This window comes from Teleopsis dalmanni, chromosome 2 (assembly GCF_002237135.1).
Source record: "Teleopsis dalmanni isolate 2A chromosome 2, ASM223713v2, whole genome shotgun sequence".
Classification (NCBI taxonomy): Eukaryota; Metazoa; Arthropoda; class Insecta; order Diptera; family Diopsidae; genus Teleopsis; species Teleopsis dalmanni.
This window is the reverse complement of record NC_051847.1, coordinates 212,144,559-212,160,460: the sequence shown is the minus strand read 5'-3', so window position 1 is coordinate 212,160,460 and position 15,902 is coordinate 212,144,559. Positions and strand designations below refer to the sequence as shown.

Genomic DNA, 15,902 nt, shown 5'->3' with positions numbered 1-15,902 from the left:
CTTTTAAATATTACATCTAGCAAAGACAGTTTACCTATTATCTGTTTATTCAAACACACCTACGAACAATTTCAAGCCGTTACTTTATCGTTGAATCTCTCATATATTAGTATGTTAGCCAGTATTTATTCATCGATAGCCCAAATAACCTGTTGGATACTTTATACAACAGCCAACTTCCTTTGAGAATAACCGTATAAATGCGAAGAGCAGAATTATTCCTGCCGGCTTTAATATTCTAAAAATATTCTGTACAGTCGCGTTCATGTAGGAGAGGATACTAGGAACGCGGACAGTACGAAAATACCTCCATTAAAATTGATGTAAACCAAGCTTTTATATTCATCTTCAAATAAAAGTCAGTAAAAATCATATTCATGAATTGATTACTATGCTAATAATTCAGTAATGGACAGTTCAGTACTAAGTTATATATATAAATATGTATGTTATTGTTATATTAGTGTGATTACCCGAAAAAGAATTCATTCTTCATCTTTTCGTTATACAATTGAAAACACTAATGTATTTCCTAGTAATAATAGCAGAGTGTTGTTACTCATTACGCTGAAGAATCAAAACCATAGGTAACGAAGAATAGAGAGGAAGGCTATAGAATGCAAACACTCTGCGCCAAGTGGTCTAGCAAATGATAATTATTTCTACTAACTAATAGATATTAATAATAATACATTATTGTAAGATATTTTTGTGGTCCGTAAGACCACACATGTTGCATGTCTTTTATTACTTAGCTGATTCTTTCAAACTTCGCCAAATCAACATACTAGTATACTCGTACTTGTTCCAGTATTTATTGCAGAGATTTCCATACAAGTCAATGCCCTCAACTGAACGTGACATTTTTGATAAATATTATTTAGTTGTTTTGTGGCAGTAATAAAACATTTATATACTCTTTTATTTTATTAAATACAAAGATTAATAATAAAATAAACATTAGTTCTACGAATCAAGATTATCGCTCGATCAGTAACACCATCTGAAGCTTTAATAGCGTCTTTTGATATAAAAACCAATAAATCAAAATATTTAAATTAAAAATATGCAAAGCAAAAAGCTGTTAAAATTAAACTGCCATTAAGTTTAGTAAACTAATTAACAACATTAGATCTGTCCAATCATGACAAGAATCTATGAAATGTTACAGAAAAATACTGCAAAGTACAGAAAGATACTTTGCAAAAGAAACCCATAAAATTCGCGATAGTTAAACAGTAACAGACAAGCTTATAAATTAAAATTGTTGTTGTTTATTTTGTTTTTATTTAAAATTTATTCAAATCAATTTAATGAAATTTATTTCAAAAATGCCGCAAGTGTTTTGCAAAATTAAATTTTAAAAAAAATTTAAAAAAAATATAGATTAGCTCTACTTGGGGACATTGTAGGTAAACAAATAAAAATTTGTGGTTGGATGCCATTAGTGCTGCGTGATTGATATATAATATAATGAGATTTGCTTAAAAAAAATTAATTTTAATTAACTAGTTTGGTTTTTAACTAGTTAGACATTTAAACCTTTAAAAATTGTTACAAAATTACAACAAAAAATTTTTCTTAACATTGAAAATGTTTAAACGGTGGTTTACTATAGAAATATTTCTCTTCTCATAGCGCAAAAGTATTTTTAGTGCAGTTAACTAGCATATTTTACTATTTTTTATTTTTTTTTATTTTTTTTTATCCCGTGTTTAATTTTTAATTTATTTACTTTAGTAGATGAAGTATTTATTTAACACATATGTAATTGGAATATGTTAAAATTAGTACTAAGAACAATGCAATAAAACATTAAGTGATATACATTAAATCTATCAGAAGCTAGTTCTTAAACATACTCCGAATATGTCCTTAACACTTAACCGTTTAACCATTATTATCGGACTTATGGGACTGAAGAGTATTCCACTATTTTTTTATACGAAGAATTAGTGTTTTAATTGTAGAAGATTTAAATCCTATAAGATCGCCTTTAAAAAATAAATAGTTATAAACAATCCACTCTGTGATCCGCGGAATTCTATTCCAGAAATTAGTTGTTAAAATTCTATTCCAATAATCAATTGTGGAATTGATCAACAGAAATTACATTCAGCGAGTTTTATTTATTTAAACTAGAAAAAAAAAGGAAATCAGTGACGCAGTGAAGAAAGTCACGTCTGGTGAGAGATAGGACTGAGAGCAAGATCACATTTTGGGTCACAATGACTACAGTTGTAGAGAGGAATAAGAGAAGGATTGTTTTGAGAATCAGAAATATGGTACCGAAATTGGAGAAACTTATGCATCATAGCTAAAAGCAAATCAACTAAATATCATTTTTGGAATAAGTTTATATGTTATATCTGTATACCAAAATTGCTAAATATCGCAATAAACAATGGCCTTGAATTAGACAATTTTGCAAATAATGGAAACTAAATATACATGGTAATATGGCATGGTAAAAATAATTTAATAAAGAACAACTACGCCGTGACCACACATTTTTACTGGAAATCTGAGACTTTGCAAGATATAGACGTATTCAGTCTTCAAGACACAAACACAAAATGCGTTTTATTTAAAATATTTGTTCGAAAATTATCTTCAAAGATCATCATAAATATAAATTGATCGCTCTCCAAGTATGTTGCCATGTCTTTGAGATGTCTTCGATACCAGACGGATCTGTTACTAACTGCGTTGTTTTATTAGAGTTCTCTAGATCTGTTATTAATATATACCATAGTGCATACATTGTAAGAAAATAGCTCCATTGAGCGATATCTCTTCTGAGAGAATAATATATTCAAATAAATCCAAACTAAAATTAGATGCATCATAATGGTATATGGCTTAAAGTGGATATTAAAAGACCAGTTAAAATTATGATATTACATCATTTATAATTTACTTTGTCCATACAAACAGAAAGAATATGCGATTTAATAAACATTCATAATCATTTTAATTATTTATAATCATCATCTATTTTTACAATATAATCTTTACGGTTTTAACCATTACCTCAGAGAACATATATATATATATATATATATGTATGTATTATACATATTAACTTATTTAAAGACGACTTAAATTAGTAAACTTAACACGAACATGCCTATGTACACATATAACCTGCATATAAATTATCTCTCATTTTGATGATCACTTAATGATTAAATTCTGTTGATGAAATAAATTAAGAAAATAACAGCAATAAAACATATTAAATAGTAGAACTAAAGAATGCTATTAAATAATATATTACAGTTTTATATTTATTTTAAATCTATTTAATTAATTAAGTAATTAACACACTAAGATATCATATTATAACTGTGAGTTGTCCCAGTATTAGACATCAAAGAACACCAGATATAATTTATTTTTTTTTTTTTTTTAATTCTATTAAAGAAATTTTATCTTCACCATTATTTTAATCAAAAAAAAATACTGCTTAAAAAGAAAAATAGATTAACTTTTTTTTTAATTATATTGTAGTTTATGTAAGACTTAAGACATTTATTAAATAAAAACAAGCTTACAATACATAACACCAACTCATTGCATTGCCTCTGGAGGTATTCTAATGTCCATTTATACTGTTGAAAAGTTTCAATGCTTTATGCTTCATCTATTTATCAAGGTGGACAATTCAGCTATACATCCCGTGTCAACGATGTTTTCTTAAGAATATAACCAGGAAATAATATTGTACTCGTCTATTGGAAAATAACATGACAGGATTCCCATTTTGGCATCCCGCTCTTTAATAAGTCGGAATCCAGTAAAGACTGCAGTCAATCTATAGATATCCCTTACCAAAGATAATATTTCTTTGAGATTATATGTATTGAAAGATAGTAAGGATTAACTTGGCTCTTTTAAGTTCCGTGGTGTGAAAACTGGATCTGTAAGAGTTTCTCGTACGACAGATTCTCTTCTTACTAATTTGTTAGCTTCACATTTACGACCTGAGACTCAGATATTGGAAGCATTTTGCCGTTCAGTGACAAAAGCCTACACTGCTTTTTATTCCACTGGGTAAGAGATTATGATGTTTGAATTCAGATTCTTACAGTACCACTACCCAATACAATGCGGATTTTGTTGCATCGCTAATTGGGAACAGTTATGCATGAAAAACGTTAAACGAGTTAAGGATGGCTAATTAACTTTTTTTAGCCCCTCCAAGTATATATGTACGCAAACAATACGACAAAACAGGCTGCATTGGGTTTCTTACTAGGGGATCGTGCCAAGGGGCGCTATACTAGAAAATAGTTCTTAGCAGTGTTTTTGAAATGTATTGTCTGTAGATGATATTATAAAGATTATATAATATGGTCTAGCTCAAAACTATCTATGTGATAAGAAGTTGTGATAAGAAGAAGAAAATCATTTTTTCAGTGAAATATTTTCTGATCATTGATTATCATTTGCGTGGGACAATTCGAAATTTCAAGCAGTCATTATTCTCGTCGTTTTAATATAATTCAAAAATTAGTGCTTTTATATTTTAATATATTAAAATTGAGTTAATAACATTACTATCGTTGAATGTGTATTTTTGTGTAGTACTACAAAAAAAAAAAATTTAAATAGTCCATAAATTATACATTTTTCTAAATTATACAATTCATATTCATTTACTTAATTTCAAATAAATATTATTTTATATCCTAAAAAGTAATACAAAAACAAAATAATTATTTAAAAAAATTAAATATGAGAACCGACCATTGAAAGGTTTACAGAATAATTACGGATACAAGCCAGTATTCATTAATTTTTTTCCTTTGTCTTTTCGACATTTATTGTGTGTGTTTAGCATATTCCTGGAAAACCCCGACTCAGAAGAATGGCTGTAGAATTTCTAATTAGTAATGTTGCAGAGTGAACATAATATTTTATTTGGTGTCAAAGAATAAATGCTTTTTTAAATTTATTGATTTCAAAGACGTACTGGGTGGCACATAATAAGAATAGATTACTCTATAGACAGTAGACTGAGCCATCAAGAATTCATGGAGACAAACTAATAATGATATGTCACAGTGATGATATCGTCATTAGATATAAAAATGCCAAGTAAAATAATTGCACTTTAAGTAAAGTTTCATAAGTTATTTATATTCTTGTATTTGCAAAGTTAATATTCAAATTTTAAATACTTCAAAAATCAGTGGAATGAATAATTTATCAAGGTTTTATTAAAAAATTTAAATTTATAAAGAAAATAAAATATCTTCCAGTGTAGAATGCTGTGCTTAGGTTGTTAGTCTTAAAAATACGTTTAGCAGTCACAATCAGCTTAATGGCAAAATTAAACTATTTTACTTTGAGTAACGCATTCATTCTCCCTTCTATTATTTATTCTCAACTGGTGGAAGAGTCAATCCCTCCAAATAAAGGTCATCTGAGTCCTTGAATGAGGACTATTTCGTCATTTTTAATTACAAATGCACACCTGATGCGAAATTTTATCCTAAATGCTTCATTAACCCTTCTAAAATAAGCGGCATTCACGATTACTTACTTTAACTAGGTAAAAGATACATAATCCTATGTCATGACTTTTCTGAAGATTTTCTTCAAGCTGACACTGATTTACTTCAAACCATAATGCATATACATCCTCAATTCATTATATTTAATTTTTATTTATACACTATACTTCCTCTATTCGCACTATATCCGACGTAATTACGATCCAGAACATAAAAACTATGATTAACACAATCTGACCGCATTTACCCCATTCCATTCACTAGCTACCATCTACTACATTTGTGTCCAAGATTTCTATCTTAAATAAATTTCATGTGTCAAATACTGTATTTAGAGACTTATTTCTGTCATTCATTTTTAAATATCAGCTACTGGCACTCTACATATCGCTGAGACCTTTATATTAAAACACCCACAAATTCAAATTCAAGCATAAAGTTGGTCGGACTTTATGTTTGATCTGACTTTGTAGGAACATTTTTGGGGACTTTCCGAAAAAGATTTATCGCAAACAATTGCCAAGCAGATGAAATAACAATGCGGGGTGTCTCAGAAGCTCATTCAGAACATCTGAAGATCTGGACATACCGATCAATGCTATACAAAGATTAACGCAGATATTTATATGCACAAATCTGCCTTTTTTTAATAAGAAAAAAATATAGAGATATCCTGTAGAGAAATTATTCGTATTACGGAATAGTTGACTGATCAGTATAAACTATGCTAAAAGTTCGAACCTTTCTTTCAACGTTTCTTACCGCAGGCTAAGAGAAGGACAAAGAAAGTGCTTCACATATATTGTATTACTATTTAGTGCATATGCGATATAGAATAAACATCATTGCGATATGATTTCTAAAGGATCTAAGTCAGCTTCGAGACCTCCCTTTGGAAAGTAGCTTAAGTTTTATTAAATGCTTCGTTCTGCTGTAGTTACTACAATATTGACCAAAAGACCTTAGTGTAGCTGTATAATTGCCGTTTTAAACTAACCTAACTTACAAATAAACAACTCTTAATCCATTTCTCAGGTCATGCTAATGCAGAATATGTTATACTTCTTCACTGTATGACTGTCTTCTTGACTGACTTAAAATACCATTTATTCATAATAGAGTATAGAGTAGAGAAAATTATTTATATTATTATATTATTATTCTATCTTATCTTCTATTATTATAAACAAATTCTTCTATATGCCAACATTAAAGCTTGAAATCATAAAATTCACCTCGAACCTGCAGTCCAATAAATTATGTAAATGTCAAACAATTAACTACTAGTTTTCCCAAATTTATGGACACCTTAGCTCCATTCAAACACGCGTTAAACTAATAAATCACTGAAATATGTGTATTCAAACCTTCATATAAATGAAATGGACAGAAAATTTAAAATTCAAACACCGCCTAGAAATTAAAATTCTAAACATTAGTAACGAATAATTGAAATGAAGGTGTTAATGTTTTCTTCCATCGTCATTTATAATTTTATTACCTAATGAATATTATTAAACATGATTATATTATGAAGCATAAGAGCATCATGTACATGGAAGAGGAAACATGTAAGGAGGACTGAAACTACCTGCTTATGGACATTAGTATTTGTAAATAGTTAAATAATAAATTTTATTTCTTAACTTCATCCGATTCTTCCGAACTAATTCAAATGGAAAGATTATACTAGTAATAAAGAATTATAAATCTATAATACTTAAGTAATATGTTCAACAAATTTACCTATTCTCAGATTCTAACAATTACCTATTCTTTTAATTTACATATAAATACAGGAACAGAATAATGTACCTTATACTATTTCTACAAAATTACTAATGTATTTATTTTTTCAGCTCCAACATAAATATTCCACACTTCTAAAATTATAATCCTTACTGAATCCGCAATTTAATAGGGAACTTTGCAAAACTCTAATATTGTGATGAACTATTCTTATTACGCTATATATCGATAGTTCAGTTTTAACATATTAGGCTCTAAAGTTGCATGAAACAATATCTTATAAAGCCATTACATAAAATAAAACAATATCGACATATTGTATAAAGTTGCTTAAAATAGGTAACTAAAATCAGTTTTAGAATCGGTTGTCCAGGTAATGAGATCATCACCTGAATTTTCTGTTACACTCATTCCTAAAATACTTAATTTCCAATGAAAAGAACATGAATTTCACATTTGATGAGACCATGACTGTCTGTTAGCATGTCCTTAAGTGACATTAAAAGAAAATTTATATCCTGAAAACCGGATATCCAAGCAATATTAACATAGTATCAAAACTTATTTGTAATATTAAAAATGTATATTGAACCGTAATCTCCACACTTCCTTACAATCTTTAATACCTAGCGTCGAATCCTTTTTTTTCTAATTTGTATACTAATATGACGATAGATTCATTCCAATCTCACTATTTAATATCTCCAAGCAACTCTTTATGAACCATCTATGCCTGCACACAGTACCCACAGAACTCTTCCTATTATCCACGATGAAGAAAGACAATTTTTACCCATGCAGTAAAGGTCGTGGTCCAGCTTAAGTAACACACAACCTTATCAATACTTGATATGTGCTTGATATGTGCTTTTGTTAAAGGTTATATGCTATATAGATCTCTCTGGGCTAAGACAACAACAACAACTCATTAGATCTTCTTCTTCTTTTTTCACACGAACAACTGCTTTCGCTAACCTTCATACCAAACTACACTCAATCAGGCTAACCATATTTAATCCGTCGACAACAAAAGATTGAGTTCTAGCTAACTTAGAAAGGCCTAAGAGATCATTTCACATCAATGCAAGTCCATCGTTTCGATTAATAAATGGAATAGAACATTATTTTCTATTGACGTTCAACTCCGCAAAGTTGTAAACATTTCCAAACAATAATGGAGTTTTATATTTTTATTAGCTTCAATAAGCTTATATATCAAAAAGTTATAAATCTGAATATTTTATTACAACTTAGTATCTGCTAGTGGATTGAATTATATAAGAAAGTAACTATTAGTTATTGTTATTGTTGTGAAGATCTGCTAGTATAGTCCCTTTTGGGAATAGTAAACTTGGTTGCATATCAGGTTCCAGCCGTTCCTGGAACCTATTAATAGAACACTTCAAGTAACCACCAATCTAAGAAAATAGTTCGGTCTTACAACTATGTTTAAGTATTCCTCTTTAGAAAAACAGAACCAAGGCTGTTAACACCTAATCTGACGGATCATCATGACCTGTCCATGGTGATAGAATACCAGTTTTGCTTGAAAGCAATTGAAACGTCTATTCACGTTCTTTATGACTGGGTTATGAACAGAATAGTAAACCCCGTGGAATCCTATCCTCAACTGATAATAAGACATACTCAACGGCTGACTTTTTGTCCTTCATTTGAAAGGTTGAATATTTTCTGTTCATGCAGTATCGGCTGTAGCACAGATCTACTATGGTTACAGTTCTCCAGTTCAGAACTTATAAATCAAATTATAAACTTATAAAACAACTTATAAATCTAGTAAAATAAGTTTACAGAATGGTAACAAATATTGAGCCTTTTAGTCACTATTTTAGTCACTATTTTGACAGCAATAAAAACTATGCTGCACTTTAAATATAGCAAAAAAAAAAAAATACGAATAAATAATTACGTACTTCGTGTTTTGTTTTTGTTTAATATTTATATATTAATTTATTTTATTTATATATTATCAATGCTTTTAATTAATTACTTCATTTTAATATTAACTTAGATTCTTTGCATGTAGCAATTAAAATTTAAGCAAACCGTAAAACGAACAATATAATTTATATATAGCAAATTATGAGAAACGATTAACAATTGATATTTCGTCTTTTTATTACAATTTTGTATTACTAAGAGTGCATTTCTTTTGATTTAAAGGAAATTAAATTTGCTTAACATTTTAAATTTAGCAAAAATGAATTCTTTACGCATTGTGTTGACATTTATGTTTATTTTTTTAAGGAAGCTGTGTCCTACAAATTCGATTTAAAATATTTATAATTTTTTATACAAATTAAAAATAGGAAATTACAACATAATCACACCAATCACTAAAATATACTTATTTAATATAATTACAAAAAAAAATTATAATATATAGCAGAGAGAATACAAAACAGTTAGAAAAGGGAAAAAATACATGTAAATAAAACGAAAAAAAATATTGACATTTAAATATATACGTGTTTTTAAACAAAATAATTTGCACGAAATAAGACAAAATTCCAAAACATGACAGTTCCCAAAATATTACTTTACCTTCTGCTAAGGCAATTTTCGAAGTTCATATTATATCACAAATTACTCGTTTGGAATTCCATCTTATTTAATATATATGTTGCCTCAGCGCATAATTTTAAACATTAATTATAAAAGTTAAATGTCTAGTTTTTTAGCGAAAATGTATTTGTTCACATTGTTGTGTGCCCCTTACGATCTACCGACAGACAACTGCTTTAACGACAGTACAATAGCACCATGACAAACAGTTGCTTACTTGATTCCCTTAACGATTTTGGCTTTTTGAATGCGCAATTAACCATTGCAGTGTTATATCAATATTATCCTTTTCCTTACACGAAATACTATAACAACAAATTTCTCTATCCTGTATACTTGATAGATTCCTGTAATATAAAGCATAAAAAATGAGAATAATTTAAATACAGTTATTAAAATTTTTATTCTCTATTACATTCGTTCAATAAGACCAGTTTCATCTAGAGCACCTGGAAGATCACGTTTATTGCCCAATACTAATACTGGAATGCCGACCAATTGCGGTTTATCTAATAATGAATGCAATTCATTTCTTGATGCTTCCATTTTTTCCAAATCAGCAGCGTCCACCATATAGCTAGAATAAAATAAATATTATTAAATTATTTTTTATTTATAGATATATATCTCAAAGCGTTATCATGATATCTGAATACAACTTTTAAAGACCAAAAATTTTATATAAAAGTAGTAAAAATTTCAAGCAATTAGTTTATAATCAAAATATAGCCCCACGTATTGTCCAACTATAGATGATGTGGCCCATAACTAGGTTTAATACTCTCAATTATCCTCCTCTTTCTTATTTTCACATTACTCTCACTAAAATTCAATAATCTCTCCATTTATGTACTTTTTGCCATTGCTCTCAAGTTCTTGCCTCTAAAATTCAAAGAAGTTGCAATAACAACAAAAACAATAGCAGTAGTACTTAAATCCACTGACAAGGAAAAATTCTATGCTGCTTAAATACAAAGAATCTTCACTAGCTATAGCAACATCTGTAGTTCTCAGAAGTATTACACGATAACTTCACAAGCACCTTTGCTGTTTTCGTTATGATTAATAATTAATAATAATTATTATTAGCGCCGTCTGATTAATAATCAGATAGCGCTACTGTGAAACTCCGATTGGAATAGTGAGTATCATTTGATAATTGATTACTACTATTTTTGTAGTAACTACATACTATACCTATATACTATATATACATTGTGACCGAAAGGTTTTCGGAAATTCTCATTTAAAATTCGCGCGCTGTATATTTTTCGATATTTTAAGTTTATGTAGTTTGGCAGCACTGTCCTAAATTACTATGCCAAAAATGAGCGCGATCTGTCGGACAGTTCGTTTACGGCAGCTGTTGAAACCAGTTCACCTCAGTAGTGCGTTGCGAAAAAAACAATGGAAAAAAATATTGAACAAAGAGTTTGCATCAAATTTTGTTTTTCGAACGAAATTTCGTGTGCAGAATCGTTGCGAATGCTACAAAAGGCTTATGGGGAATCAGTTTTATCGAAAACTCAAGTTTATGAGTGGTACAAAGCCTTTCAGGACTGTCGTACGACCGTCGAAGACATGCCGCGTTCTGGACGACCTTCGACCTCTACCACCGACGAAAACATTGAAAAGGCAAAGGAAATCGTGTTCAAAAATCCTCATGTGAGTGTTAGAGAGATAGCACGAGAGCTAGGCATCGGTCGTGAGATGGCTCGTTTGATTTTGGTGGACAATTTGTGTATGCGACGTGTCAACGCCCGGCTTGTTCCGATTCACCTCAATTTGTTCAACATTATCAACGATTTTAAGGCCAAACATTCAATAAATACCATCGAACAGCCACCGTATTCACCTGATCTTGCACCGTGTGACTTTTTCCTGTTTCCCAACCTCAAATTACCACTCAGAGGAACGCGTTTTGAATCCATAGAAGACGTAAAACAGAATTCGCAGAGGGAACTCAAAGCCATACCGGAAAGCGCCTATAAAAAATGTTTTGATGATTGGAAAGAAACGTTGCATTTGTGTTATCGCTTCTAATGGAGCAATTTTGAAGGAGATAAAATAAATATTGATGAAGGTTAAGAATTTTGCGTTTTATTTAAAATTTCCCGAAAACTTTTCGGTCACAATGTATTATAGTAAAAGTAAAATAAAGTATCGAACGCTCTTTGTTATACATGTCCTGCAGTTTTCATTAAACAAGTCAAATAATTTTATCTAGTTTTATTGAGACTCTCACTTTCATAGAAAATTTTTTTATTATATAGCCCGTTCATTTCAATAGTATCGTAAGCTTACTTGGGGCCTCCAATGTATATTTAGCATATATTCATATAATGTGCAGTATAATATATAGAATAAACTCATATCAATATCATTATTGATATTTTAACTTTTTTTAAAGAGGTTTTTTCGAACAGTAATGAACTACAACAACAAAAAATTTTTTTGTTTTTTTTTTTGATTAATTGAATTTTTGGCTGACCATTCAGCTGTTTCGAGTATTGCCAAATACCCATCATCAGTGGTCTTGGAAACTTTTTATATAAGATTTTATTGCTACTTACACGATTGCATTTACACCACGACAATATCTTTCCCACATTGATCGGAATCTTGGCTGTCCACCAATATCCCAAACTTTTATAGTAACATTTCCTCTGGTAATTTTTCGCATATTGAAGCCAACTGTAGGTATCATATCCTCACTGAATTGGCCAGACTGAAAAAAATAAAATAAATTAAAAGTTTATCAAACAAAAACAAAGAGAGTATAACAGTATAAAATAGCTTGCGTATACTGTGAGCTCTATAAAATAAATATTTAAAGAAATACAACAAACATATAGTAGTAGTGATATAATCTAGTGTAACACCTGTACAAAAACACTGTACATGAGTATAAAATACTATTCTTATATTGAAGGGAAACACTCTTTTGCTTTCACTAAAATATGACTCGCAAATCAATCGCGAGTCTCTTCAAACCAGCGAGTCTCTTCCTCCCTATAGAAGAGGCATAGTTTCTCCACTTTGTTTATGGTTGACTTAAATTTAAATCCAACTCATCCCCAATCCATTTTTACTGCTAAATAACCCCCTCCCACTCTACTCACACTATCTTCACCTATCCATACTTAGCCCATGTATGTTTTTGTAATTTCTTTCATGTTATCTGCTTTATAGATCTTTGCGAGCCACAACAACAACAATAATTCCATTAGTTTGTATTTGTTTTATCAATCATTTAAGTGCTTTGTTCTTAAATTCAATGTGGCTGCCGACTAGCTTTTTAAACACTCTCTAAAGAAAAATATGTATACAATCTTGAAACTCCAACTTTGCAAGTAAATTAAAATTTCTATAAAATAAAAATTTAATTTAATTTAAAATAAATCTAGATTTAAAATAAATCTAGATTTAAAATAAACCTAGATTTTAAATAAATCTAGATTTAAAATAAACCTAAATTTTAAATAAATCTAGATTTGAAATAAATCTGGATTTAAAATAAATCTAAATTCAAAATAAATTTAGATTTCAAATAAATCTAGATTTTTATTTTAAATCTAGTTTTATTTTAAATATAGGTTTATTTTATAGCAATTTTAATTAAATTTAGATTTAAAATAAATCTAGATTCAAAATAAATCTAGATTTAAAATAGATCGTACATTATTATTATGGCTGTGTTCCTTATGACAACGCTGCTCTAACCACTATTAGAAAAAATCAAACTTTACAAAATATTGTATTCAAACGTATGCTGAAAGATCCATGATATATCAGGAATGAAGATATGCACAAAATATTAAGAATCGAGAGCATGCAAAAGCAAATCAAAGACAGAGCGTTGAAGTTATTTTTGATTCTGTGGATGCTCACATTAACTTAGAATTGCATTCTCTTATTCTAATGCACTATATAGGATTTACCTCATATCTCTAAATTCACCTAAATAACTTATTATCATATTTCAAAGATACCTTTGTTACAGTGGATCACCCAAGTGGTCACAGACACTACCATATTGAGTAAAAGTGCTTTAGACACTAACTAATCGTGTTTTATCAAACAAAAAAAAAGATTTTTTAATTTTAATTAACATTTTAAGCATTAAACAGTGTTTTATAAAAGTGTAAGTAACAGTTTGCAGACTTCACTTTAATAGTAAAAATATACTAAGTGCTGCACTATTGCACTATTTATTTATTCAAATGCTTCATTTAAGAAACGATTTATTTTATCAAATTCCATTTCAATAATAAATACTTCATTCAGCTAAGTTAGATTGGATTTGAGTGCAAGTATTTGAATTTCTAAAGCATGTATGGAATGAATTATGTTATAAATATTCGTATCGCATTCCATAAAGATAATGTGGCTTGAAAAGCTAACTAAGTGACCGTGTTTAATGCGCTGTTGGGTACAGCATGACCAAGCGAATGAGTCAGAGAGTAAAGTTGATTGTAGGGCAGACGGTGGCACACAAACAGTAAATGAATACTGCTTTGAACTATTGAAATAAAGCAATAAAAGATTACAGTCGAAATTAATTACCGAGCAGATTATGGTTAGTAAACAAAAATCAAATAAAACTATTTAAATATAGGAATAGTCATTTCAATACAATTCAAAATTTGATAACATACTGCGATGATAGGGAAGCATGTGAGAGATGGCGTCATACTAGAAATGCTAACTACTTAAATTTCAAACTCTAATACTTAAATTAGCTGCGGTTGATGGCAAGGGACGAGTGACAAAGAAGAGACCATTTTAGCGTCTAACATTATAAAGTTATTGATTTCTATTTCTGCTTTATTTTTGTTTAAATTAAAAGCATGTGTTAACAAAAGTAAAGGTCTAATTAAAATTTAATTAAATTAATAAATAAAATCCGTTAATATTTTTAATATGGAAAGTTTTTAATCAACAGAAATGCTCTTTTTTTTCTCTGTATGCAAATAAATTACTTCATCTTATGATACATTTTAAAACTTTTGTTTTAAATTCTGTAATTTACTGACCAAATATAATTTATTTTTCATTCTCTTTGTTTTAATATTACTCACCGCAATAACATTGACAAACGTTGTTTTGCCTGAATATTGCAGTCCCACTAACGTCAATTCCATTTCTTCCTTCCAAAAGATACTTTTAAACCAATCCAATATCCTATTTATTAGCGCCAACATTTCTGCTTACTTTATTACGTTTTTTAATTCGTTAATAATTTATTATTAAATATAAAATGTGTGTAGCCAAACGCCCAAAAGCAATTTCGTAAAAATTTTTCACTTCTGCGACGATTTTTATTGTTCTCTCTCTCTGCCTTTCATAGTTTTTGTTTATTTGACAGCAGATGACAGATGTTTGGCAGTGTTACTGTTTCATACGAGACAATTTGTATTGTGGAACATAGAAAAGAAAATTAGCAACATTAACCCTTTAGTGATAAATATAGTGTCAAAAAAAGTTATTTTTTTTTGTGTTATCATATCAATTCACTAAAAATTGTCGACTTTATACTACAAGTGAAATTTATTTAAATTTAAAGTGTCACTTTAGTGCTTAATTTTAAAAACGTATTATGACGCTATGTTTAAACTTTTGCACTTAAATCAACATATACACAGCAATCTGTACCATTTTTTATACAAAATCTATATAAAATTTTAAAGGTTCAATACTCAAGGCATATTGAAGAAAATATGACTCAACATAATAATAATAATAAAAAGCATTTTTATAAAACTAATAATATATACTACTTTTAATGAATATCTCTATTAAGCCGATAATGATAATTAACCCGATAATAGTAAATTTCGGCAGTTGACTACATCAGTCATTGTCATAAGTTAAATTAGTTTAAAAAATAAGAAATAAATTTTCCATTCTGGTATCTAGTCTAAAAAACTAAACTTGATTAGAACTAGTGTTCTAACTACTTAAAAACACGTCATAATCTACTAATGATACATATAAGATAAAAAATACTATTGGATGACATAGAATATCCCGGGAACTGAAAAC

At 29.0% G+C, this 15,902-nt stretch overlaps 1 protein-coding gene across 1 annotated transcript; it reads right to left on the bottom strand.

Annotated features, from left to right (window-relative positions):
* Nucleotides 1–9,227: 9,227 nt before the first annotated feature.
* On the bottom strand, nt 9,228–15,224 carry LOC119683947 (ADP-ribosylation factor-like protein 8). The gene is made up of 4 exons (XM_038097842.1): nt 14,939–15,224; nt 12,431–12,585; nt 10,273–10,434; nt 9,228–10,204 (listed from the first exon to the last, which is right to left on the bottom strand). The coding sequence occupies exons 1-4, from the start codon at nt 15,059–15,061 to the stop codon at nt 10,084–10,086; spliced, it is 561 nt and encodes a 186-aa protein (XP_037953770.1). The 5' UTR covers nt 15,062–15,224; the 3' UTR covers nt 9,228–10,083.
* Nucleotides 15,225–15,902: the final 678 nt, after the last annotated feature.

Coding starts and splice junctions, on each gene's coding strand:
- LOC119683947 (XM_038097842.1), bottom strand. CDS start 15,061: ATGTTGGCGCTAATAAATAGGATATTGGATTGGTTTAAAAGTATCTTT. Junction 12,586..14,938: donor CGTTTGTCAATGTTATTGCG/GTGAGTAATATT, acceptor TATTTTTTTCAG/TCTGGCCAATTCAGTGAGGA. Junction 10,205..10,272: donor ACTGGTCTTATTGAACGAAT/GTAATAGAGAAT, acceptor TTTATATTACAG/GAATCTATCAAGTATACAGG.